The sequence below is a fragment of the Chenopodium album genome, chromosome 19 (assembly GCF_948465745.1).
Source record: "Chenopodium album chromosome 19, dcCheAlbu1.1, whole genome shotgun sequence".
NCBI classification, from domain to species: Eukaryota; Viridiplantae; Streptophyta; class Magnoliopsida; order Caryophyllales; family Amaranthaceae; genus Chenopodium; species Chenopodium album.
Window position 1 is genome coordinate 6,503,712 of NC_137852.1, and position 19,818 is coordinate 6,523,529.

The window sequence follows — 19,818 nt, forward strand, 5'->3', positions numbered from 1 at the left end:
GTATCTTAGAATATAGTTACATAGAAGGTTGCTTACGTTACAGAGTGCATCTACAGGGCTCAACACAAATGAGCATTTGATATAATGATTGATTCTTGTGATTTGTGATGGGTGGTTGCATTTTAGGTGACTTTGGATCGAGTATGCTTGGTTAATTTTCGTGCTGTTAGAAATTACCAGGGTGTTTTTGGCTTTTATTATATGATGAGTTTCACCCTTTTTCAAACATGGATGTAATGTTTATGATGAGGAATGAGTACAGTAAGTCACACTTTAGAAAGGGGCCCTAAGGGGTTGTTTAAATTTTGAAGCCTTCAATTGTGGACAGCGAGGCTTAAAGCACTCAAAGTCTTGTCTCCTGTTTCACTTGTGTTAGCTGTGTTGTCTGAAGTTTTTAGGCCAATGATCTTTCCATTCAGTTAGGAAAGAGATTATCTTTTCCTGATTTCTTATATTAGTAGTACAGCTACACCAATATCGACCACACCAAGCATTATTTATGAGGGATACATGCAGTTTTATCGTTACGATAGCATAGGGAAGACAAAGAGAGGCTGTTTTTAATTGACACCTGAAGTTATAACGATAAACGATTGTCATAGATTTACCCTTTTCTAAGCATAGTTGCTAAGGTCCAATTCCAGCTTCTCAACATAACCTTTTCCTCGTAGGGTCATGTTCAGTGTTGGATGTATTGACATTTACATTTTCATCCTGGGTTGTATGAGTTGTCTTGTTGTTTCTTTCTGTTTGAGATGTTGGAAAAACTCGCGGTATAGATCTCTAACAAAGCCTTAGAATGCCCTCTGGACATTGAGCTTTTCGTAGTATATGACAAACGTTCGTCGAATGAAATTTGATTACTATGCTTCCCGTGAAACCCACCCCCTTCTCCTCCTCCTCGCAAAGTAACTGTATTAGTTTGACTGCTAAGCACTGCATGTGAGGGTCACCGATATAGCTTGTGCTTTCTAGAAGCACTTAGCTAGTTTCCTAGCTAAGAGGTGAATTTTAGCTGGTATATCTAAGAACTGAAAGTCTATTTTATAGCATAAGAATTCATGTACCATGGTATTCCTGTTAGAATTTCTGGTCAGTTTTGAGTTTGTAAAATTCATCAAAAACTAATGCAAGGAAATTTCATCATACAGTAAAAAGATCAAAAATTGAGTGCATAATTATGTTCATTCATATTGTTTCGGATTAATCTTTAAATTTGTGTTCGGCTCGGGTTGTGTTGTAGTATCAGACCAAAACACCTAGATTACCAGCTCCAAAACCTCCTCCTACGTGTTATCTATTATTTTGAGTTTCAGTTATTTTAGATTAGTTAGGGCCTGTTCTCTTACGCTGAAATTCAGCTCAGCTCAGCTCAATTCAGTTCAGTTCAGTTCAGTTCAGCTCAATTCAGTTCAGTTCAGCTCAGCTCAGTTCAGTTCAGTTCAGCTCCTAATTTCCTTCTCTTATAAAATATTCATTTCGGTTTAGTTTAGTTCGGCTCAGTTTAGCTCAGTTCAGCTCAGTTCAGTTCAGTTGAGATCAGTCAATGAGAACAGGCCCTTAGATGATTTACTCATGTTGCTGTGTATGCTAATCACAAAACTTAGCCCTCTTTTATCGATTTTTATTGGTCTGAAAACTTTGTTTAAATTGATAAGGCCTTTACCTGTCCCAACTCTGTTTGGGCCTTGGGCCTTGGCCCCAAAAATCCAGTAACCCTATCTCTTTAGCGAGGTCCATACCTAAAAGTGCATGTAAATTTGGTACTTTTTACGAGCATTTTTTTTTTTTTTCTAATGCTTTCTCTTTTATTTTACTTACTAATATGATACGAAGTAATATCAAAGAACAGTAACTATGAAATTTGGTCAATGATAAATGGTAATCAATTATAAACAAATATCTTTAAAAAATATGTACAGAATTATATATAATGAACCCAAAATAACTACTAGTGTAAGAATACTAAGTATGTTGAAGACATTTGGGTGAAACCTTCCCTCTGTGAAACAATTCAACATTTTTACATTCAGCCATAGCTGCTTTTCTTCCATTTTTCATAACAAGGTTTATATTCTGCAACACTATTCCTTGGCATTTATGGCTTTTGCTGCAGTTTAATTTTATCGCGTCTTCTGTAAAACTTGTTCCCTTTATGTTTTTGTACACCACATTTTGTACATGTACTGCTGATTTCTGCATTTTTAGCAACAAAACACATACATAAGTTACTATAATGAACACCATAGAGGGCTGTATAAACTACTTATCACTTATAGGACATGTCTATATAGGCTAGAATGGTCATACTCACACATTCTTATAATGATGTGTTTTACCTCAAAACCGAAAAAGCCTAGAGTTAAGTGAAGTTTTATCCCAAAATCAATTACGATTAAAAATTTAAGAGAACATTTTTTTTAGTAGGAAAATATGAGAGTGTGAAAGTATGTTTATAAGCTGGTAAATTTTTACTCTGAAGTTTATTCTCTTATATCACAAGTTACATTATAAAAAAGGAGTGTGTATATGTTACCATTTCCTGACAAGGTGTTTTTTGATCGCAATAATTCTGGTCAATGATAATTGGATTGCTAACATTTTTCATTGCAATATTTTGAAATACAACATTTTTTGCATATCCTTGTCCACCCTGCAACCAAAAATATAAAGCACGAAATTAGCACTTTTGAGATTTTACCTAACATTTAAAAGCTAGAAAATTTAAAGTCAAGTAAACATAAAATTTGCATTAGAAAATTGTGTATAACCTAACAAATGGAAAAATATCCAACTTTTACCTGCCAATCTTTAAAGAAAAATATAAGACATTATATGCAATTTAATTTCTTACCTGCCAAGTCTTAATTCTGACTCCATTAAGGGTTCCAAATAGTCTTGCCTTGTTTACCAATACATTTGAAACATGTGCCTTGGAGTTTCCTTTGCCTAGGCTTCCAATACTGAAATCAATTTATTTTTTTTAATTAATTTAAATTGAAAAGTGTGGAGCACTAATAATATGTGATTCAATGTCACAAAAAAAAAAAAAAAAAAAAAAAAAAAAAAAAAAAAAAAAAAAAAAAAATGTGATTAGCTAGAAAACAAGTAGTGCAGAAAATAAACTGGTCAATGATATCTCAAATGGAATAAAGTGAAATTTAGATATGATATTGGCTAAAATTAGATAAAGAATTGACTCAATTGAGCATGAAGTTGGTAAGAGTTGGGTTTAATCCATACCTGATTCCATGACCTGGTCCACAGGTTATGTCGGACACTTGGACATTTTTTGATCCGCTTACTATTGATACGCAATCATCACCTGGAATGGAATAGAAGTAGTAAAATAAGGTTAGAATTTTCTAAGAAAAATTAATTTTTAATCACAGATTCTAATTATGAGGTGGACTTACAATAATTTATTGTAACGCTTGAGGGACTCACGATTCTATGGGATAATTCCTTACTATTATTAGGGATAATTACTTCTAGTGATTTATAATTGATTTTGTAAACCTGTTGATTGTCAAAACGCATGTTAGTATGCTTCATTTTAATTATATTTATTGTTTGAACTATACATAGACGTTTTAACTAAAGATTAATCCTTGCACAACTTACCAAATTACAATATAAAATTACTCTTAATTTAACTAAAGATTTATCCTTGCACAATTTACCTCAAGAGCTTTAATACTTAATGAAGATTTTATATAATAGTGATGATTGGTTAATAATTTGACTTCAAGTATCTAAACCAACCCATCTAATATTGTTTAAGTGTATGTATTTGACTATTTGTATTTAATTTGTTAAACATGCAGAGTCTATGAAATATACAACTACATTCTTAAGCTAAATTATTTCACAAGGAGACATATTATGGCCCTTCATTAACTTCATAGCTAGATAACATGATGTAACCTTTCAAATATTATTCAACACATATAATTAAGACTTCTTTTTCTTCCAATAAAGCTGTAAAATATATTATCAATGTAGGAGGTAAGTATTTGTTGATTGAAAGAGATAAACTTATATACTTTAATTTGTATATTGTTATTACCTGTTCCAATACGAGATCTTGTAATTTGAATGTTTCTGGTCTCAGTGACATGAATTCCATCCGTGTTAGGGCTATTTCCCGGTGATTTTATGACTATATGTGAAGCTCTTACAGTAGCGCATTTCTGAAATGTCATATGCATTTGTTGTGCATTCGTTATCTTTAATCCATCCACTATGAAGTTCTTGCATTCAAGGAAGGTTACCGCCTTCACAACAATTTAACCCAAATCAATTATATTTCTGTAATTTTAATTCATGTTAAGTACTTCGTATATAGTATGATAATGAATAAGACTGATTAAAATGGAAGTCATACCGTAGGTGCATGTTGACAAGGCTGCAAAGACAAATGTATAAAGATTATTAATCTTGCAACTGAATTAGAAAAAATCAAGGAAATGTGAGTTTAAATTATTACCTTGGTTGCATTGATCTTACAAGAATTCTGCCACCAAATATGTCCCCTGCCATCAATGGTGCCTCGACCTTTAACCTTGAAGTTGGTTATATTTTCGAATTGTAGCCAATGTAGTCGATCTCTGTAGTCTGCTAGATTGGTAGACGCTTCGATTCTTCCTTTAATCTACAGAACATAACACACAAGTATATCGTATCATATGTATTGTGCTAGAGAAAGAAAATACGTGCATATATATTAGTTGTTTATTCGTTTGGATTATGTTGTACCTTAATGGTGAGAGGAGAACGACACGGTCCAGAGAACTTGATTGGCCTGACCCTATACTTCTTGTTTCCTGGCACTAGCAATATTGCACCTTTGGTTGAACATGCCTTCTTCCAAGCTCTCTTAAAACCCTTTTTCATGGGAGCAAAAAACATAACAATCAACATGTATCTTTAAGGAAAAACATATATTTTCGACTATAGTATGTGAATGATAAAATAAGATACCTTGGTATGATCTCTCCTTCTTCCTGACTTGATAAAATGTTCTACATTGATAATTCTTGAAGGCGAAGATGAAGGGGAAGGGGCTCTAGACCGAGCTCGATGAGAATGATGATGCCTATTACGATCAAGGATCACCTTATCATAATTGTTGAGACTTTGTGAATCAAGCTCATAGTTGTAATTGTAAGTCCCCTTATAACCATCATCACTAATATTCTTGTTGTTAGTAGAATACTTTGTAATGTAATTCCTCGAATCGTGTTCCGGGAAGGGGTAGCTAGACAGACAAACCGGAAGAAACGAAGAAATAAGAATGGTAAGACCACAAACAAGTATAAGAAAATGTGATATTAGAGACATTATTGATTATTATGTCTTATTTGTGCACTTATAGCTAGAAGTGTAAAAGACAATGAATAATATTAATATTATTACAATAATAATAAGATAATAAAGGTTGGTTGTAATAATATGATATTGAGAAATTAAACTAGCTAAGAAATGTATTTATAAAGAGATGAGCTTGCTTGTGTAGAAGAGAAAGAGTTGGGTTCGTTAACAAGAAAAATGTCATGTAATTCATTTGAGTCATAAGAAGGAATGGAAAAGGGTAAAAGAAGAGAATGAGACGAAAGAGTAACTTAGTTTTATTTTTGATGGATTGATACCCGACTTTTACCTTTCCCTTCTCTTAATAATAATGGTTAGTTAGACTCCCATTACTATTAACCCTTTCTCTCTCTCTAATTGCTAATTGCTTGTTTACCAACAAGCCTTTCACATATGTCATGCATTCCTATTTCTATCTAATAGTCCAATAAGATCTCTCTCATCATATAAACAAACCAATTCGATACCAAATTTAATTTATTCTCTTACTTTACTTGTTACTCGTATTATTCATCTGACAATGTTGTAACTGTACGTATGTACTTGACATAACTAGAACAATTCCTTTTCTCTGATTGTTTCGATAGCTTAAAAATATCATTGGATATTTTAGGAGTTTTAGTTGAGCACTCAAAATTGATAAATTTAGTGTATAATAGTATAATACTCCGTACTTATTTTTTTTTTCCATTTCGTAGTTGATTACTAGGCTTCTTTGCCCCTCATTATGGAAAAGTTTACAAATGGGAAATCTAAAGAATCCGTTGATATGTCTTTGTATATGATTAATTCCAGCAATAGAAATAGTTTGTAACTTGTATGTAAGATTGTAATAACAGTATTCTGCCCATAATCTTCAAGTAGGAATAGTAAGGAACAAATTACAAGATCTAAGATTACATGTTTCCTTATTTGATTACTGTACAAAATAGGTTAGCTTCAAATGTCATGCAAGTTTATATGTCTAAACCTTCAAGCTAACAATGACCATAAAAATTAAAATTAGAGTAAAATTATTGAAAGAGTCGTATAAATATTGTGCTACGATAAAAATTAAAAAAAATAAAAACTTTAACTCTTGTTTAATTAAAGAAAATTGTTTGGTGTTTAGAGAGCCACAAGGGCGAGGGTGAGAAACAATCTCAGAAACTCCTTATGCTGGGAGGGAAGCTCTAACCACTTGAAACATTCCTCACTTTAAGTGTTTAATTAAATCTAATTGTATCGGTTCAAATAAACAATATAAGTCATAAGAAAATTTTACTCAGTAACACTAATTACTCCGTAGAATGTTTGTAGTTAAGGTTGACATTAATTTGGTCGAAAAAGTTGAAATTCCATCACATTTCTAACACTTTTATGTGCACTGAATTTAAAAGTCTATAACTTTAAGTTAGGCTATAAAAACCACAATCTCCTTTCAAAAAAAAACCACAATCAATGTCAACGGTCAATTTATGCAAACTTACTCCGTAGAATGTTTGTGGTCTGAATATTACAATCTACCCTTTTAATTAACAAATTCTTCGTATGAAATTATGCTACTTGAATTTTTTAACATGCTAAAATATAGAAATTCATACTTGTATTATTAATTTTTTTTTTTTTTTTTTTGGAAGAAAATTGCATTATTTAGTTTACGATGTTGATAGCATATCATTTTTTTCAAGGTTAACTAAATTATTAACTTGTATTTTGTAAAACTTACACTCTTATTACTCTGTATTGACAGAATTTAGTTTATGGATAATTAATAGAATATAGCTCTTTCGAACATTAAAAACAAAAAAAACAAAAAAAAAAAAAAAAAAAAAAAAAAAAAAAAAAAAAAAAAAAGTTACAGCTACAAATGCTTGATCCGCTAACCTCAATACCCATGAGATATCTAAACTAAAGTTGTCGCTACAACCAATTTGACAGATTACATTTTGTTTATTTCTTGACATATCAGAGTTATTTATTCTTTATTATAGACTAACTGCAATTTGAGGCCCTCCTAATTTTTGGGGCCCTGTGCAATGGGGTTGCTTGCACAGGGCCTTAGACGGGCCTGGTACAATGGTAATGGAGACATGGAGTAAATGAGTAATACAATTTTTTTTTTTTTAAAACAAAATAAAATATTAGAATAAGGTTTAATTTTATTCACCTTATTTCTATTGATCCAATATGTACTTTCAATTTCCAACACAATTATAATTGGTTTAATAAAATCAAATACAGTTTATATAAGTAATACTTCGTAATATTTGAAAACTAAGTTTATATATTTTTTGCATATTTGGCATAATTAAAATTTTCAAAAACACATTGCCTTCACAATTTTTTAGATACTCCTCGATTTCAAAATTAATGTCTCAATTTAATCGGCACATTTGTCAACGCGAAAGGTTGACTAATGATATCTTTATTTACCAACAAGTACTAACAATTTGATATTTATAAACTATACAATGAGACGATCTAACAAGTGAATCCATAGCTACATCGAAGGGAGGGTGGTGTGTACCTTAAGAAGAGAAAAGAGTATAATAGACGGCAATCAATCACGGCAAATAGCAGCACCTCCAAGTTAAAAGTCTATGGGGTTTGGCCATTCATGACGCAATAACAGAATTAGCTTGTACAAGTAGTCGTATATAACTTCTAGGACCACGCAAATGACATTCACATTATCCAATTTACCCAAATCTTCATCATCTCCCATCCCTCCTTTTCTTGCTAATTTTTTACCTACAATTTTTGCCAACTTCAATTCCCTAACTTAACCTTTATCTACCCTTTTTCAATTTATCCTTGCCCTTTTGGTATTGTCATCTCTCATCACATTGTTGCGCTCTTACAATAATGCATGCTAATTATAGACCTGCTTAAACATTATATGACAGACTAATGATAGTTTGTATCATGAGACCTTAAATTAGCTTCTTTACTGTAAATTTTCACCATTTTATATCATGCATTCAATTTAAAATTAATAATAGTCATGCATATAAACGTAAGAGCATACAATAAAATTTTAAATTAAACAACTCTTATTCATCAAGAAGCATGGGCTGGGATTTGGTCACAAATACATTCAACCAGCATTGTACCTTGGTGTTTTTAAATTTCAAGGGCCTATAATTATTACTAGTACAGGGCCCATAAATTGTTTAAGACGGCCCTGCATTATACCTTGGTGTTTCTTTATCGGTTTCTTTTCATATCTTACCCTTTGCCTCTTTGGGCTACAAGTCTACTACTATGGACCATAAGGTTGTAATGGGCCTAACACTCAACAAATTTAAAGGGCTAAATTTTTACTAAGTACAGTATTATTTATTGAAATTAAAAAGGGCCGCAAATGTTTTGATAAAACGATCATACTCCCTCCGTTTTTTTTTTTTTATATGCATCACTTTTATATATAATTAACTTTTTACTACTGTATATTTTATCATTTTTCTCTCTTACTTAAACTTCACTCAACTTATTTTATCATTTCTTTCTCTTCCATGGTCCCTACTAAAATAATAAAAAAAAAACCTATTCTCTCTCACATATTTTCTCTTTCATGGTCCCCATCTTATTTTTACTATAATAATTTATTCACCCCATCACATTATAATATTACTCTCCTACAACTTTGTGCAAATCAAAATGATGCATATAAAAAAAAAACGGAGGAGTAATAATTTATTTATCTGCCGAATGTCTATGCCCTTTATAAAAATGAGAATGTTAATTCACTATAGTATTCAATATGAACAATAATAATAGGACCAATTAACCAGTATAAAGTACTTACACAATTAACCTCTTTCCCTTTTCTAGTTCTTTCTTGTTATGTTTAGTATATTTAGGAATTAGGATATTGCCTTAAACATCGCTCTGCCCATGAGTTAGAAGGTTGGTCTGATCGGAGAATCGATTAGACGCAATGTAAAATAGCTCGACTCGAAATGTAAGGTGCACAAGCACGGGCGCACGGCATGTTTGTTTGCACGATTTGGCCCGTGCCCAGCATGCCTAATTTAGTACGTGTCAGAATAATGACCTGTTGAAATTAATTAATTTAAAATAAAAACTTTGTGAAGGCCACATAATTTGTGTTATCGACACTCACTAGTCATCAGACAAACTACAACAGTCTACCACTGCAATTGCCAATCACCATTCACCAGTGATTGGGAATTTGAGAAAATATGGGTGAAGGAGAAGAAGAGAAGAAGCAAAGAGAAGAAAAACATGGAGTTGTTCAAGTTAATCCAAAACCCAGCAAAGGGTTCACTTCCAAAGCAATTGATTTGTTGGAAAAATTGATTGTGAAATTGATGCATGATCCTACTAAACCTCTCCATTATCTTTCTGGCAATTTTGCTCCTGTTCTTCAAGAAACTCCTCCTGCCAAGGATTTACCTGTTCATGGTCATCTCCCTGTAAGTACCCTTTTCATTTTCTTTTCTCTATTTTTAATTTTATATATACTGTATGTTTCTCCTTGCTGTTTGGTTTCCCTAATTTTGATTTTGAAGCATTCAACTATCTGGGTTTATGTTTGATTTTCCTTGTCATGATTTTGAAGTTATTAACTTTGTGGGTTTAATTTTGTGTACTGGTTTGATAATGCATTACTTAATCCCATAGATTTGATTAACCTTCCCTTAAAAAAAAAAAATTTAAAAAAAATAAAAATTGATTAACCCATCTTCGGTTTATACACCCGGGTGCACAGTGCATTAGTGGTCATTGCGCAGCCGTTTTATAACGACAACCCAATTAAGGAGGGTTTCATTAGTCAATTGGGTTTTCATATTTTTATTTAAATTGTTGCATTGGTATGTAATTGGGGTGTTTGTGTTATGCAATTTATGTGGTGGGTCAGTGGGACTATAGAATTTCTTATGAATTAAGATGAATGATGTTGATGGTTACATTGCTGGTGAAGTGGTGGTCTTAATCGAGAATGAATCAACATATGGAGTAGGTTTTGTGAAATTAAGTTCATACATTTGGTCCTTTGAAACTTTTGGTGGATATTGCTCTAGTGTAGTTGTAAATTTGTAATATGATCAATTTCGAATTAGATAACAAATGTGCATGGCTTCCACGTATCAGCCTAATTAGGTATGTTCTTGGAACATCCCCAATTGTTTATTTTGATAATGCCCACATACATGTATAATTTAGTATGAATTAGGTATGGTTTAGTGCTAGTTTTTTTAACATAAACTGTCCGTTGTGCTTATTTTAGAATTAATACTTCTAAGTGTGAAAAGTTTGGTACGAGTCAATTGGTCAATATCATTTACTTGCATTTAGTCATTTACTTAGTAATGGCAATCTATATTTTATTTGAACTGATTACTAGAGGCCTATATGGTGAATTTGCACTCTGTAATCTAGAAGGTCGAACAAACTAGAAACATTTAAGTTGGGCTGCAAATGCTATTCATTAGCATAAGGGTTTATGAAGCAACTAAAATATGCAAGTGTTGGTTAATACTTCATTTTCATTTGACCTGGCTTTCTATACATGATTCGCTATATCCTGGAATGAAGACGAGCAATATTACAAACTAGAATTTAGTATGAAAATCTAAATGCTGTCAGCTAGCTAAGTACATGCAACTTTTTCTAAAATAGTTCCTTTCCTTTTATTTGGCAGAAAATAAAATGTTTAAGTTCACTTGATGTTTCATACATAATTATAAATTAAGACATCATCGATTACAGGAATGCTTGAATGGGGAGTTTGTTAGGGTCGGACCCAATCCAAAGTTTGCTCCTGTGGCTGGATATCACTGGTAAGTTATAACTAGTTTGTTGTGATTCACATTTAACAAGGTGGTTATCTATACATTGAGCTAATCATAGTAATATTTTCTTGCAGGTTTGATGGAGATGGGTATGTTAAATACATCTTTTTTTTCTTATAACTGCTTTGGATTATTCAATGTTTCAACATTGTTAAGCATGTGGAGAAATGAACTTTTGGAAATAATTTAACCATTTTCTCCACTTCCCTAATGACTATAGTGCCTATATAAGGCCCAAAAATCCTAGAAATATCGTTGAAGTTCAAGGTCCTAATATATGTCTCTTGTTCATGGATCATCTTCTTTCTCTGAATATGTAGCTTCAAACTATGTAGTACAAGCTCAATATAATTAGACATCCAATCCCATAAGTATTCACTTCCATTGTATATATATATTTATCCAATTAATAGATGCAATAAAGATGTATGATCTGTTGTTTGCAGTCATATTAAGTTTCAGATTACTTTTAGCAACAACAAAAGTATATATGTTTTGCCTTCTTTTACAGCATGATTCATGGATTGCACATTAAAGATGGGAAAGCAACCTATGTCTCCCGCTATGTTAAGACATCAAGGCTGAAACAAGAAGAGTTCTTTGGAGGGGCAAAATTCATGAAGGTAAGCAATTGGGGATTGAAACAAGAAATGATTTGTGCAACAAATTTTGATGTAAAATAAAATTGAGTTGTTCCCCATTTCTATGTTTTATGGTCTATACAACCCATAGCATTAATAATAAGTCTGACGGCAATGCTTACTTACACCTTTCATAATAACAGTGCTATAAAAAAAAATGTTTATTACCATGTTTTCATGGATGTCACAATTTTTTATTTCAAGTCACGAAACAACATGCTTACAGTAGTAGTTTAGTCACTGAATTTTCAAGTTTTGTGAAAAACCGTTTATTACCGATTATTGTTTAATTTATTGTTTACAAAATAGTCACATCTCCTACATTTGGTGCTTCAAGTTACACTTAAGAGTACTAAGGCATGTTAATAGTGTGCAATGAACCCACTCCCACCACCACCTGTGACACCCACCTACAGCAAGCAGCAGGGGCAGCCCAACAACAACAACAGAGACAAACAACAACAGCAAGCAGAGAGAGACAGAGGGCAGAGGAGCAGCAGGGCAGACAGGCCTCCTTAGGCCATTTGTTTGTAGTGTGCAAAAATAGGAAGAAGACAAAAGTAGTACTAGAAGTAATTAAGGCATTGTTGCCATCTTATGCTTTGTAGTAGTAGTATAAATAGTAGTAGTTTAGGATAGAGAGGGCAGGCAGAAAGTATTAAGTTAGAGAGTCTTGGAGAGTGATGGCCTAAAGCCATTGACGATTGTACGAAAGCTTCGAGCTTTATTTATCCAAATCAACCTTCCGTCCATTTTATTTATCAACACCACGCTAGTTCGTTGCATAGTGCCTTGAGACTAGTGAATAAGACTGCAAAAGTAATTAATGAATAATTCCTAGAAAGCAAAATGAATGGAATCCATTCGATAGACTTTTGCAGACCTGATGGATTTTTTGTTTTCTTAATGGATAAATTGGTTATCTTATTGTAGGCCTTATATTTGTCTGCTCTCATATATTTGCAGATTGGAGATCTTAAGGGGCTTTTTGGATTACTTACAGTCAACTTGCAAATGCTCAGGGCCAAGCTGAAAGTACTAGATATGTCGTATGGAAATGGGACAGGTTTTACCTTTACTTATACTATATCAATTCTTAGTATTTGGCCAAAAAGCTCTCCCCTGTAGTAGGAAATAAATATCACTTGGCTACTTGTAACAAGTATCTTGTTCACTCCCTTCCAAAAAAAAAAAAAAAATGTATCTTGTTCACTGAGCTTTAGCTAGCTAATTCAATGCCTCATTGGTTTGAAGGAAGTTTTACTTTAGTTATGGTTTTATGTTTACTTGTCATTTGATTAAATTTGGGTCATATATGTGATTTTTTTTCATCTTTATACAGCTAATACTGCTCTGATATATCACCATGGGAAGCTTCTGGCACTTTCAGAGGCAGATAAACCATGTGAGTTGTGATATTCTGTTATTTATTTTCATTTTGAGGTACTAAAACAAGAGACTTGATATTGACTTTGAATCTCATATGCCAAAAAATGACACTAAGTGCTCTACTTTGTTGTTTTATCCAGATGCTATTCGTGTTTTGGAAGACGGGGATCTTCAAACCCTTGGAATGCTTGACTATGATAAAAGGTTGACCCACTCATTTACAGCTCATCCAAAGGTTGACCCTTCCACAGGTGAGATTTATTTACTCTCCCTCCCATAAAAGCACACGATAATCTAAAATTTTCTATTTTGTAGTCTAGTCTCACTTATCAAACTCAAACTCTTGGTGCAGGGGAGATGTTTACTTTTGGTTACTCTCATCAACCACCATATATCACGTACAGAGTAATATCAAAGGATGGATACATGCATGACCCTGTACCAATAACAATCCCTGCGCCTATCATGATGCATGATTTTGCGATCACTGAGAACTATGCTATTATCATGGATCTTCCTTTACACTTTAGACCTAAGGTATAACTTCAACACCAAAAGAAGCTACCAGCTTTTTGTTCACTTCTCCAAAAATATCTTTCATGCAGCATCATTGATAGAGGTTGGGGAGGGGGGTGTTCAAACATGCTTGTTACCAGTGTATATTTTAGATTCTGTTGGAAACAAGTCTTATCTGTTTGTGGTATTACAGTTAATGCCATACATCTTTTTAGGATTTTGACGCTTGATGTTGTCGTATTGTTTTCCATTTAATTCTCCCTTTTGTCCCCCTCCCTCCACTAGTGATTCTGATATTAATATGTTGATCTTATATTCTTGAACTTTCAGGATATGGTGAAGGAAAAAAAGCTAATTTTCACTTTTGACTCAACATTAAAGGCTCGCTTTGGTGTACTACCGCGGTATGCTAAGAATGAGAGTTTAATCAAATGGTTTGAGCTGCCAAATTGCTTCATATTCCATAATGGTGTGTCCTAGCTACTTTTTTTTTCTTACTTTATTAGTCATAGATTCTAAGCATTTTTAAAATTACATAGAGAACATTTGTCGATTTGTTATGTTGATTTGACTATTGCAAGATCATTAACTGCTTCAGCAGATGTTAACTTTTATCTAACAATCTATATATATGTATAAAATAAAAATATAAAAAATAAATGCATATTTCAGTGCATTGAATCATGGTTGCTTATCTTGACAGCCAATGCGTGGGAAGAAGGAGATGAGGTTGTTTTAATCACTTGTCGCATTGAGAATCCGGATTTGGATATGGTCAGTGGAGCTGCTGAAGATCGGGTTGAAGATTTTTCAAATCAGCTGTAAGAAAACTTCAATGGTTGGACAGCGTCTAATTTCTTAACAATCATCTTTTCTTTGATAAAAATTCTTGTTATCAGGTACGAGATGAGATTTAATATGAAAACTGGTCTTGCATCTCAAAAAGAACTATCAGCACCTGCCGTGGATTTCCCTAGAGTTAATGAGTACTACACTGGCAGGTACTTGGATCTCACAGTTCCACAAGTAAATTTTTTTGTAATCTCCTCTGTCAGTTGGGTGGAATTCATTATATGTTGTATATTGGCTGACTGGTGGGGGTGGCCGGGCATGGGGGAGATAGTTTAGTGCATCATCATTATACTTATGTTATTCTTGTACCAAGCACAGGAGACAGAGATATGTGTATGGTACCATATTGGGCAGCATTGCAAAAGTACAAGGGATAGTCAAATTTGACTTGCATGCTGAACCAGATTCCAGCAAAACAAAGCTTGAAGTTGGCGGAACTGTGCAAGGTATCTTTGACCTTGGTCCTGGAAGATTTGGATCAGAGGCCATCTTTGTTCCTCGTGAACCAGGTACCACCGGTGAAGAGGATGATGGATATCTGATATTCTTTGTGCATGATGAAAACACTGGGTAATTTCTTAAACCTGCATTTTGTTTTTTTTTTAAAGATTTGTAACCCAATAATTGTCAGTAAAAAGGAAGATTCTTCGTGGTCTTTCCTAGATTGTCTGATTATAGTGAGTTTCTTGTCTGACTGGTATGATATGTGCTATCTTATGTTACATCACTCTTCTTTTTACTACTAGACCTTAACACTTGCTACAAAATGGTTCAATAGGAGCAAGAATTCCCGACTACTATTCTGATAATACCTAATCGAATGGATCTGGTATGGTGACAAGGGATTAGTGACAATTAATGATTTATACTTTTGATTTGCAGGAAGTCATTTGTGAATGTAATTGATGCAAAGACAATGTCAGCTGATCCTGTTGCAGTAGTTGAATTACCTTCAAGAGTTCCCTATGGATTTCATGCTTTCTTTGTGACTGAGGTTAGTAAAATTTTACTTTGCAAGAATGAATTGAAGTTTGTCATCCTTCAAAAGTGAGTGCAAGCATTTCTCATGTCGTAACATCTTATATATGATCATGTCTGAAAATCTGAAATCCATAATCTGAGTTGGGAATTAATATGTCAAGTAATAAGATAATTCTTAAGTTATGTTTAGGAGCCACCAAGTTTCTGAGTTAGTTGACAATTGCGAGCTTTCTTCATCTATTGCCATTATTATTAATCAACTTAGTACATATAATCTCTCATTCAACCCAACAGATACTATACAGGGGATGATTTTGACAGTTGTGTGCTTGTGTTATTGTCCACAGGAACAACTTAAAGAACAAGTTGCATTTTAGCTGGAGATCTTGCTGCAGTCAATGAATCCAAAGGCGAAAATCGGGTGCAAGGGACACATATGTAGAATAATACAAGTACTTTGTAATTGGTACTATGTTGTTGTAAGATTATTGTATATTGTAAGCTCGAGTATATTCATGTCATCATGTGTAACAAATCATTGATACATTATCCAAGCTATATCGCTTAAATGAATCAAAGTTATCATTCAAGTTAAATTTTGTATTATCAATACAAAAATTACAATTTACAATAATATATTCAATTATCAAGCATCACAAGCTCCATCTGCAACATTTATTGGCAAATGCATTTCAACTCTGCACTCTTCGTAATTAATCTGCATAATAATAAGTTCAAAAAATAAAAAAGGTAAATAGTTTCAGAGTAAATGAATTTGATAGATTACTGGCATAAATATTTTTAAAAAATAAAATAAAAAAAAAATCCCTCAGAAATGCCTATTTTCCACATGAGATTGGATGGAAGAAGGCAATGCAAGAAAAACAGAGCACCTCAAAAACCATTTGCAGAAATGAAAATGGGAGCATCATCTGGATTCCTTCAATGCACTACCAAATACCATTTGCCCAACCCTCTTTATATGTTCAGATTACTAAATATTTTCATCATTGGGATTTCTAGTAATTGTGGGAGTAAACCCTAGATTTGTGAAGTTGATATTTGATGGTTATGATAAACATCTTACCTCAGAAATTTCTTCAATGGAGAATTGAGAGAATCAGAGTAAGCTTCAATGGAGGAGATTGAGAGAAGAGAGAGGGCGAAGTTCGGCTCTGCAGGAAAACAAACGTACGTATGAACCCTAACAAATCGCTAGATCGTCATGCTCTGAAAAGGTTACGAATATTTATTACAGCAATGTGTGCGGTATAGCTCTATTCATATTCGTGCTTTTAAATCAATTTTTGAAGTTTTTAAAACTTGGTATCAAAAGCTTTTGATATGATAGAAGGAATGAAGGATGCATTCCGATATCATATAATAATGTATACACGGTCAATAGTTAATCACATAAAGACGCATTGTAACCTTGAATTAATTAAGGGAGGTGTGTACATGAAAAGCTAAATTGATGGTTTAAAGGTAAAATGAACAATTTTAACCACCCAAGTGACCTCTCGGAGTGTCGTGGAATCCATGATTTTGTATCACATGTGAATTGGCATAGGACCCAAATCGGAGATAATATATAAATTTCAATATATCCAAAAATAAAATAAAAACTTTGTATAAACAAGTAAATAAAAACGCCTCAATAACTTCATAAACAAATACTTCGTCCACTAGGTGAGAGAAATTAATTAGTAGTGGACGAGGCACTGTCGTCGAGTCGGGTTGTTTGGGAATGCAGCCCCAAGAGGGCGGTAAATTCCGTCCAAGGCTAAATACTGGCGAGAGATCGATAGCGAACAAGTACCGCGAAGGAAAGATGAAAAGGACTCTGAAAAGAGACGTGTACGAAAACGAGTAAATTGACCGTTTTAAGGCAAATTAGATAGTTCCACCCACACAATTGGACTCCTAGAGGGTATTAGGAACCATGGTAAACATCTCGACAATTTTCATTTTCGGGCGGAAAATGGTCAAAAAATTCCAAAATTGAAGGCAATATTATCCACGCTTTTTGAATATTTTTTGATGTTACGGGGATCGGTGGTGAAAAGTCTTAAGACCCTATCTTAGGGTCATATAATAACGTTTGTAATCATATATAACCATTATATGTTGTCAAAAATTTCTGTGGTAGGCTTGTGTTCACGAAATCAGAACTAGTTTCGAACGGGTAAATTGACCGTTTAAGGCAAATTGGATGGTTTCACCCACCCAATAGGACTCCCAGAGGGTATTAGAGACGATGGTAAACATCTCGGCATTTTTTATTTCCGGGCGAAATAAAAACAAAAAGTTCCAAAACTGAATTATCCATGCATTTTTGTAGAATTTTTGATGTTACGGGGCCCGGTGGCGAAAGGTTTTGAGACACTAGAGGATGCATCTTATGGTCATATATTGAAGTTTGGAATCATATATAAGCATTGTATGTTGTCAAAAATATCCGTGGTATGCTTGGGTTCATGAAATCGGTACAAGTTTCGAACGGGTAAATTGACCATTTTAAGGCAAATTGGATGGTTCCACCCACCCAATTGGACTCCCAGAAGGTATTAGGGACCATAGTAAATATCTCGACAATTTTTATTTCCGGAAGAAAAAAGGTCAAAAAAATTCCAAAATTGAAGGTTTATCCACGCTTTTTGAGGAATTTTTTATGTTAAGGGGCCCGGTGGCGAAAAGTCTTGACACCCTAGGGGATACATCTTAGGGTCATATAATGACGTTTGGAATCATATATGACCATTATATTTTTTCAAAAATGTCCGTGGTAGGCTGGAATTCACGAAATCGGTACAAGTTTCGAACGGGAAAATTGAACGTTTTATGGCAAATTAGATGGTTCCACCCACCCAATTGGACTCCCGGGGGGTATTATAGACCATAGTAAACATCTCGGCAGTTTTAATTTTCAGGCGAAAAAAGGTCAAAAAATTCCAAAATTGAAGGCTATTATCCACGCTTTTTGAGGAATTTTTGTTGTTTCGAGGCCCTGTGGCGAAAGGTCGTAAGACCCTAGGGGATACATCTTAGGGTCATTAAGTGACGTTTGGAATCATATATGACCATTACAGGTTGTCAAACATATTTGTGGTAGGCTTGAGTTCACGAAATCAATACAAGTTTCGAACGGATAAATTGACCGTTTTAAGGTATATTAGATGGTTCCACCCACCCAATAGGACCCCCGGATGGTATTAGAGAACATGGTAAATATCTTGGCAACTTTTATTTCCTAGCAAAAAAAGCTCAAAAAATTCCAAAATTAAAGGCTATTATCCACGTTTTTTGAGAAATTTTTAATGTTATGGGGCCCGGTGGCGAAAAGTCTTGAGTACCTAGGGAAAACATCTTTGGGTCATATAATGACGTTTGGAATTATATGACCATTATATGTTGTCAAAAATTTTCGTGGTAGGCTTGAGATCACGAAATCGGAACAAGTTTCGAACGGGAAAATTGACCATTTTAAGGCAATTTGGATGGTTCCATCCACCCAATTGGACTCTCGGAGGGTCTTAGGGACCATGGAAAATATATCTCGGCAATTTTAATTTTCAGGCGAAAAATGGTCAAAAGTTCCAAAATTTATGGCTATTAGGTATCTGTGATTTTTTAGGAATTTTTGATGTTACGGGGCCTAGTGGCAAAAGGTCTTGAGACCCTAGGGGATACATTTAAGTGTCATATAATCACGTTTTGAATCATATATGACCATTATATGTTGTCAAAAATGTCCGTGGTAGACTTGAGTTCACGTAATCGGTACATGTTTAGAATGGGTAATTAAATTGACCGTTTTAAGGAAAATTAGATGGTTCCACCCACTCAATTGGACTCCCGGAGGGTATTAGGGACCATGGTAAACATCTCGGCAATTTTTATTTCCGGACAAAAAAAAGGTCAAAAAATTTCGAAATAAAAGGCTATTATATATCCACGCTTTTTGATAAATTTTTGATGTTACGGGGCCCGGTGGCGAAAGGTCTTGAGACCCTTGGGGGATACATCTTAGGGTTATATAATGACGTTTGGAATCATATATGACCATAATATATTGTCAAAAATTTCCGTGGTAGGGTTGAGTTCACGAAATTGGTACAAGTTTCGAATGGGTAAATTGACCGTTTTAAGGCAAATTGGATGGTTCCACCCACCCAATAGGACTCCCAGAGGGTATTAGGGACTATGGTAAACATCTCGGCAATTTTTATTTCCAGGCGAAAAAAGGTCAAAAAATTCCAAAATTG

General features: G+C 33.8%; 2 protein-coding genes across 2 annotated transcripts; one reads left to right on the top strand and one right to left on the bottom strand.

Annotated features, from left to right (window-relative positions):
- Window positions 1–1,952: 1,952 nt before the first annotated feature.
- On the bottom strand, window positions 1,953–5,396 carry LOC145595020 (polygalacturonase QRT2-like). Its single transcript, XM_081651372.1, has 9 exons — window positions 4,984–5,396; window positions 4,759–4,887; window positions 4,490–4,654; window positions 4,388–4,408; window positions 4,070–4,277; window positions 3,244–3,325; window positions 2,855–2,963; window positions 2,537–2,653; window positions 1,953–2,196 (listed from the first exon to the last, which is right to left on the bottom strand). The coding sequence occupies exons 1-9, from the start codon at window positions 5,341–5,343 to the stop codon at window positions 1,966–1,968; spliced, it is 1,422 nt and encodes a 473-aa protein (XP_081507498.1). The 5' UTR covers window positions 5,344–5,396; the 3' UTR covers window positions 1,953–1,965.
- Window positions 5,397–9,523: 4,127 nt separating this feature from the next.
- On the top strand, window positions 9,524–16,149 carry LOC145594492 (carotenoid 9,10(9',10')-cleavage dioxygenase 1-like). The gene is made up of 14 exons (XM_081650799.1): window positions 9,524–9,794; window positions 11,092–11,162; window positions 11,249–11,263; window positions 11,686–11,797; window positions 12,782–12,881; window positions 13,158–13,220; window positions 13,345–13,455; window positions 13,557–13,741; window positions 14,051–14,189; window positions 14,424–14,541; window positions 14,620–14,721; window positions 14,891–15,142; window positions 15,455–15,566; window positions 15,901–16,149. Exons 1-14 carry the CDS (start codon window positions 9,561–9,563, stop codon window positions 15,928–15,930), a joined length of 1,644 nt encoding a protein of 547 aa, XP_081506925.1. The 5' UTR covers window positions 9,524–9,560; the 3' UTR covers window positions 15,931–16,149.
- Window positions 16,150–19,818: the final 3,669 nt, after the last annotated feature.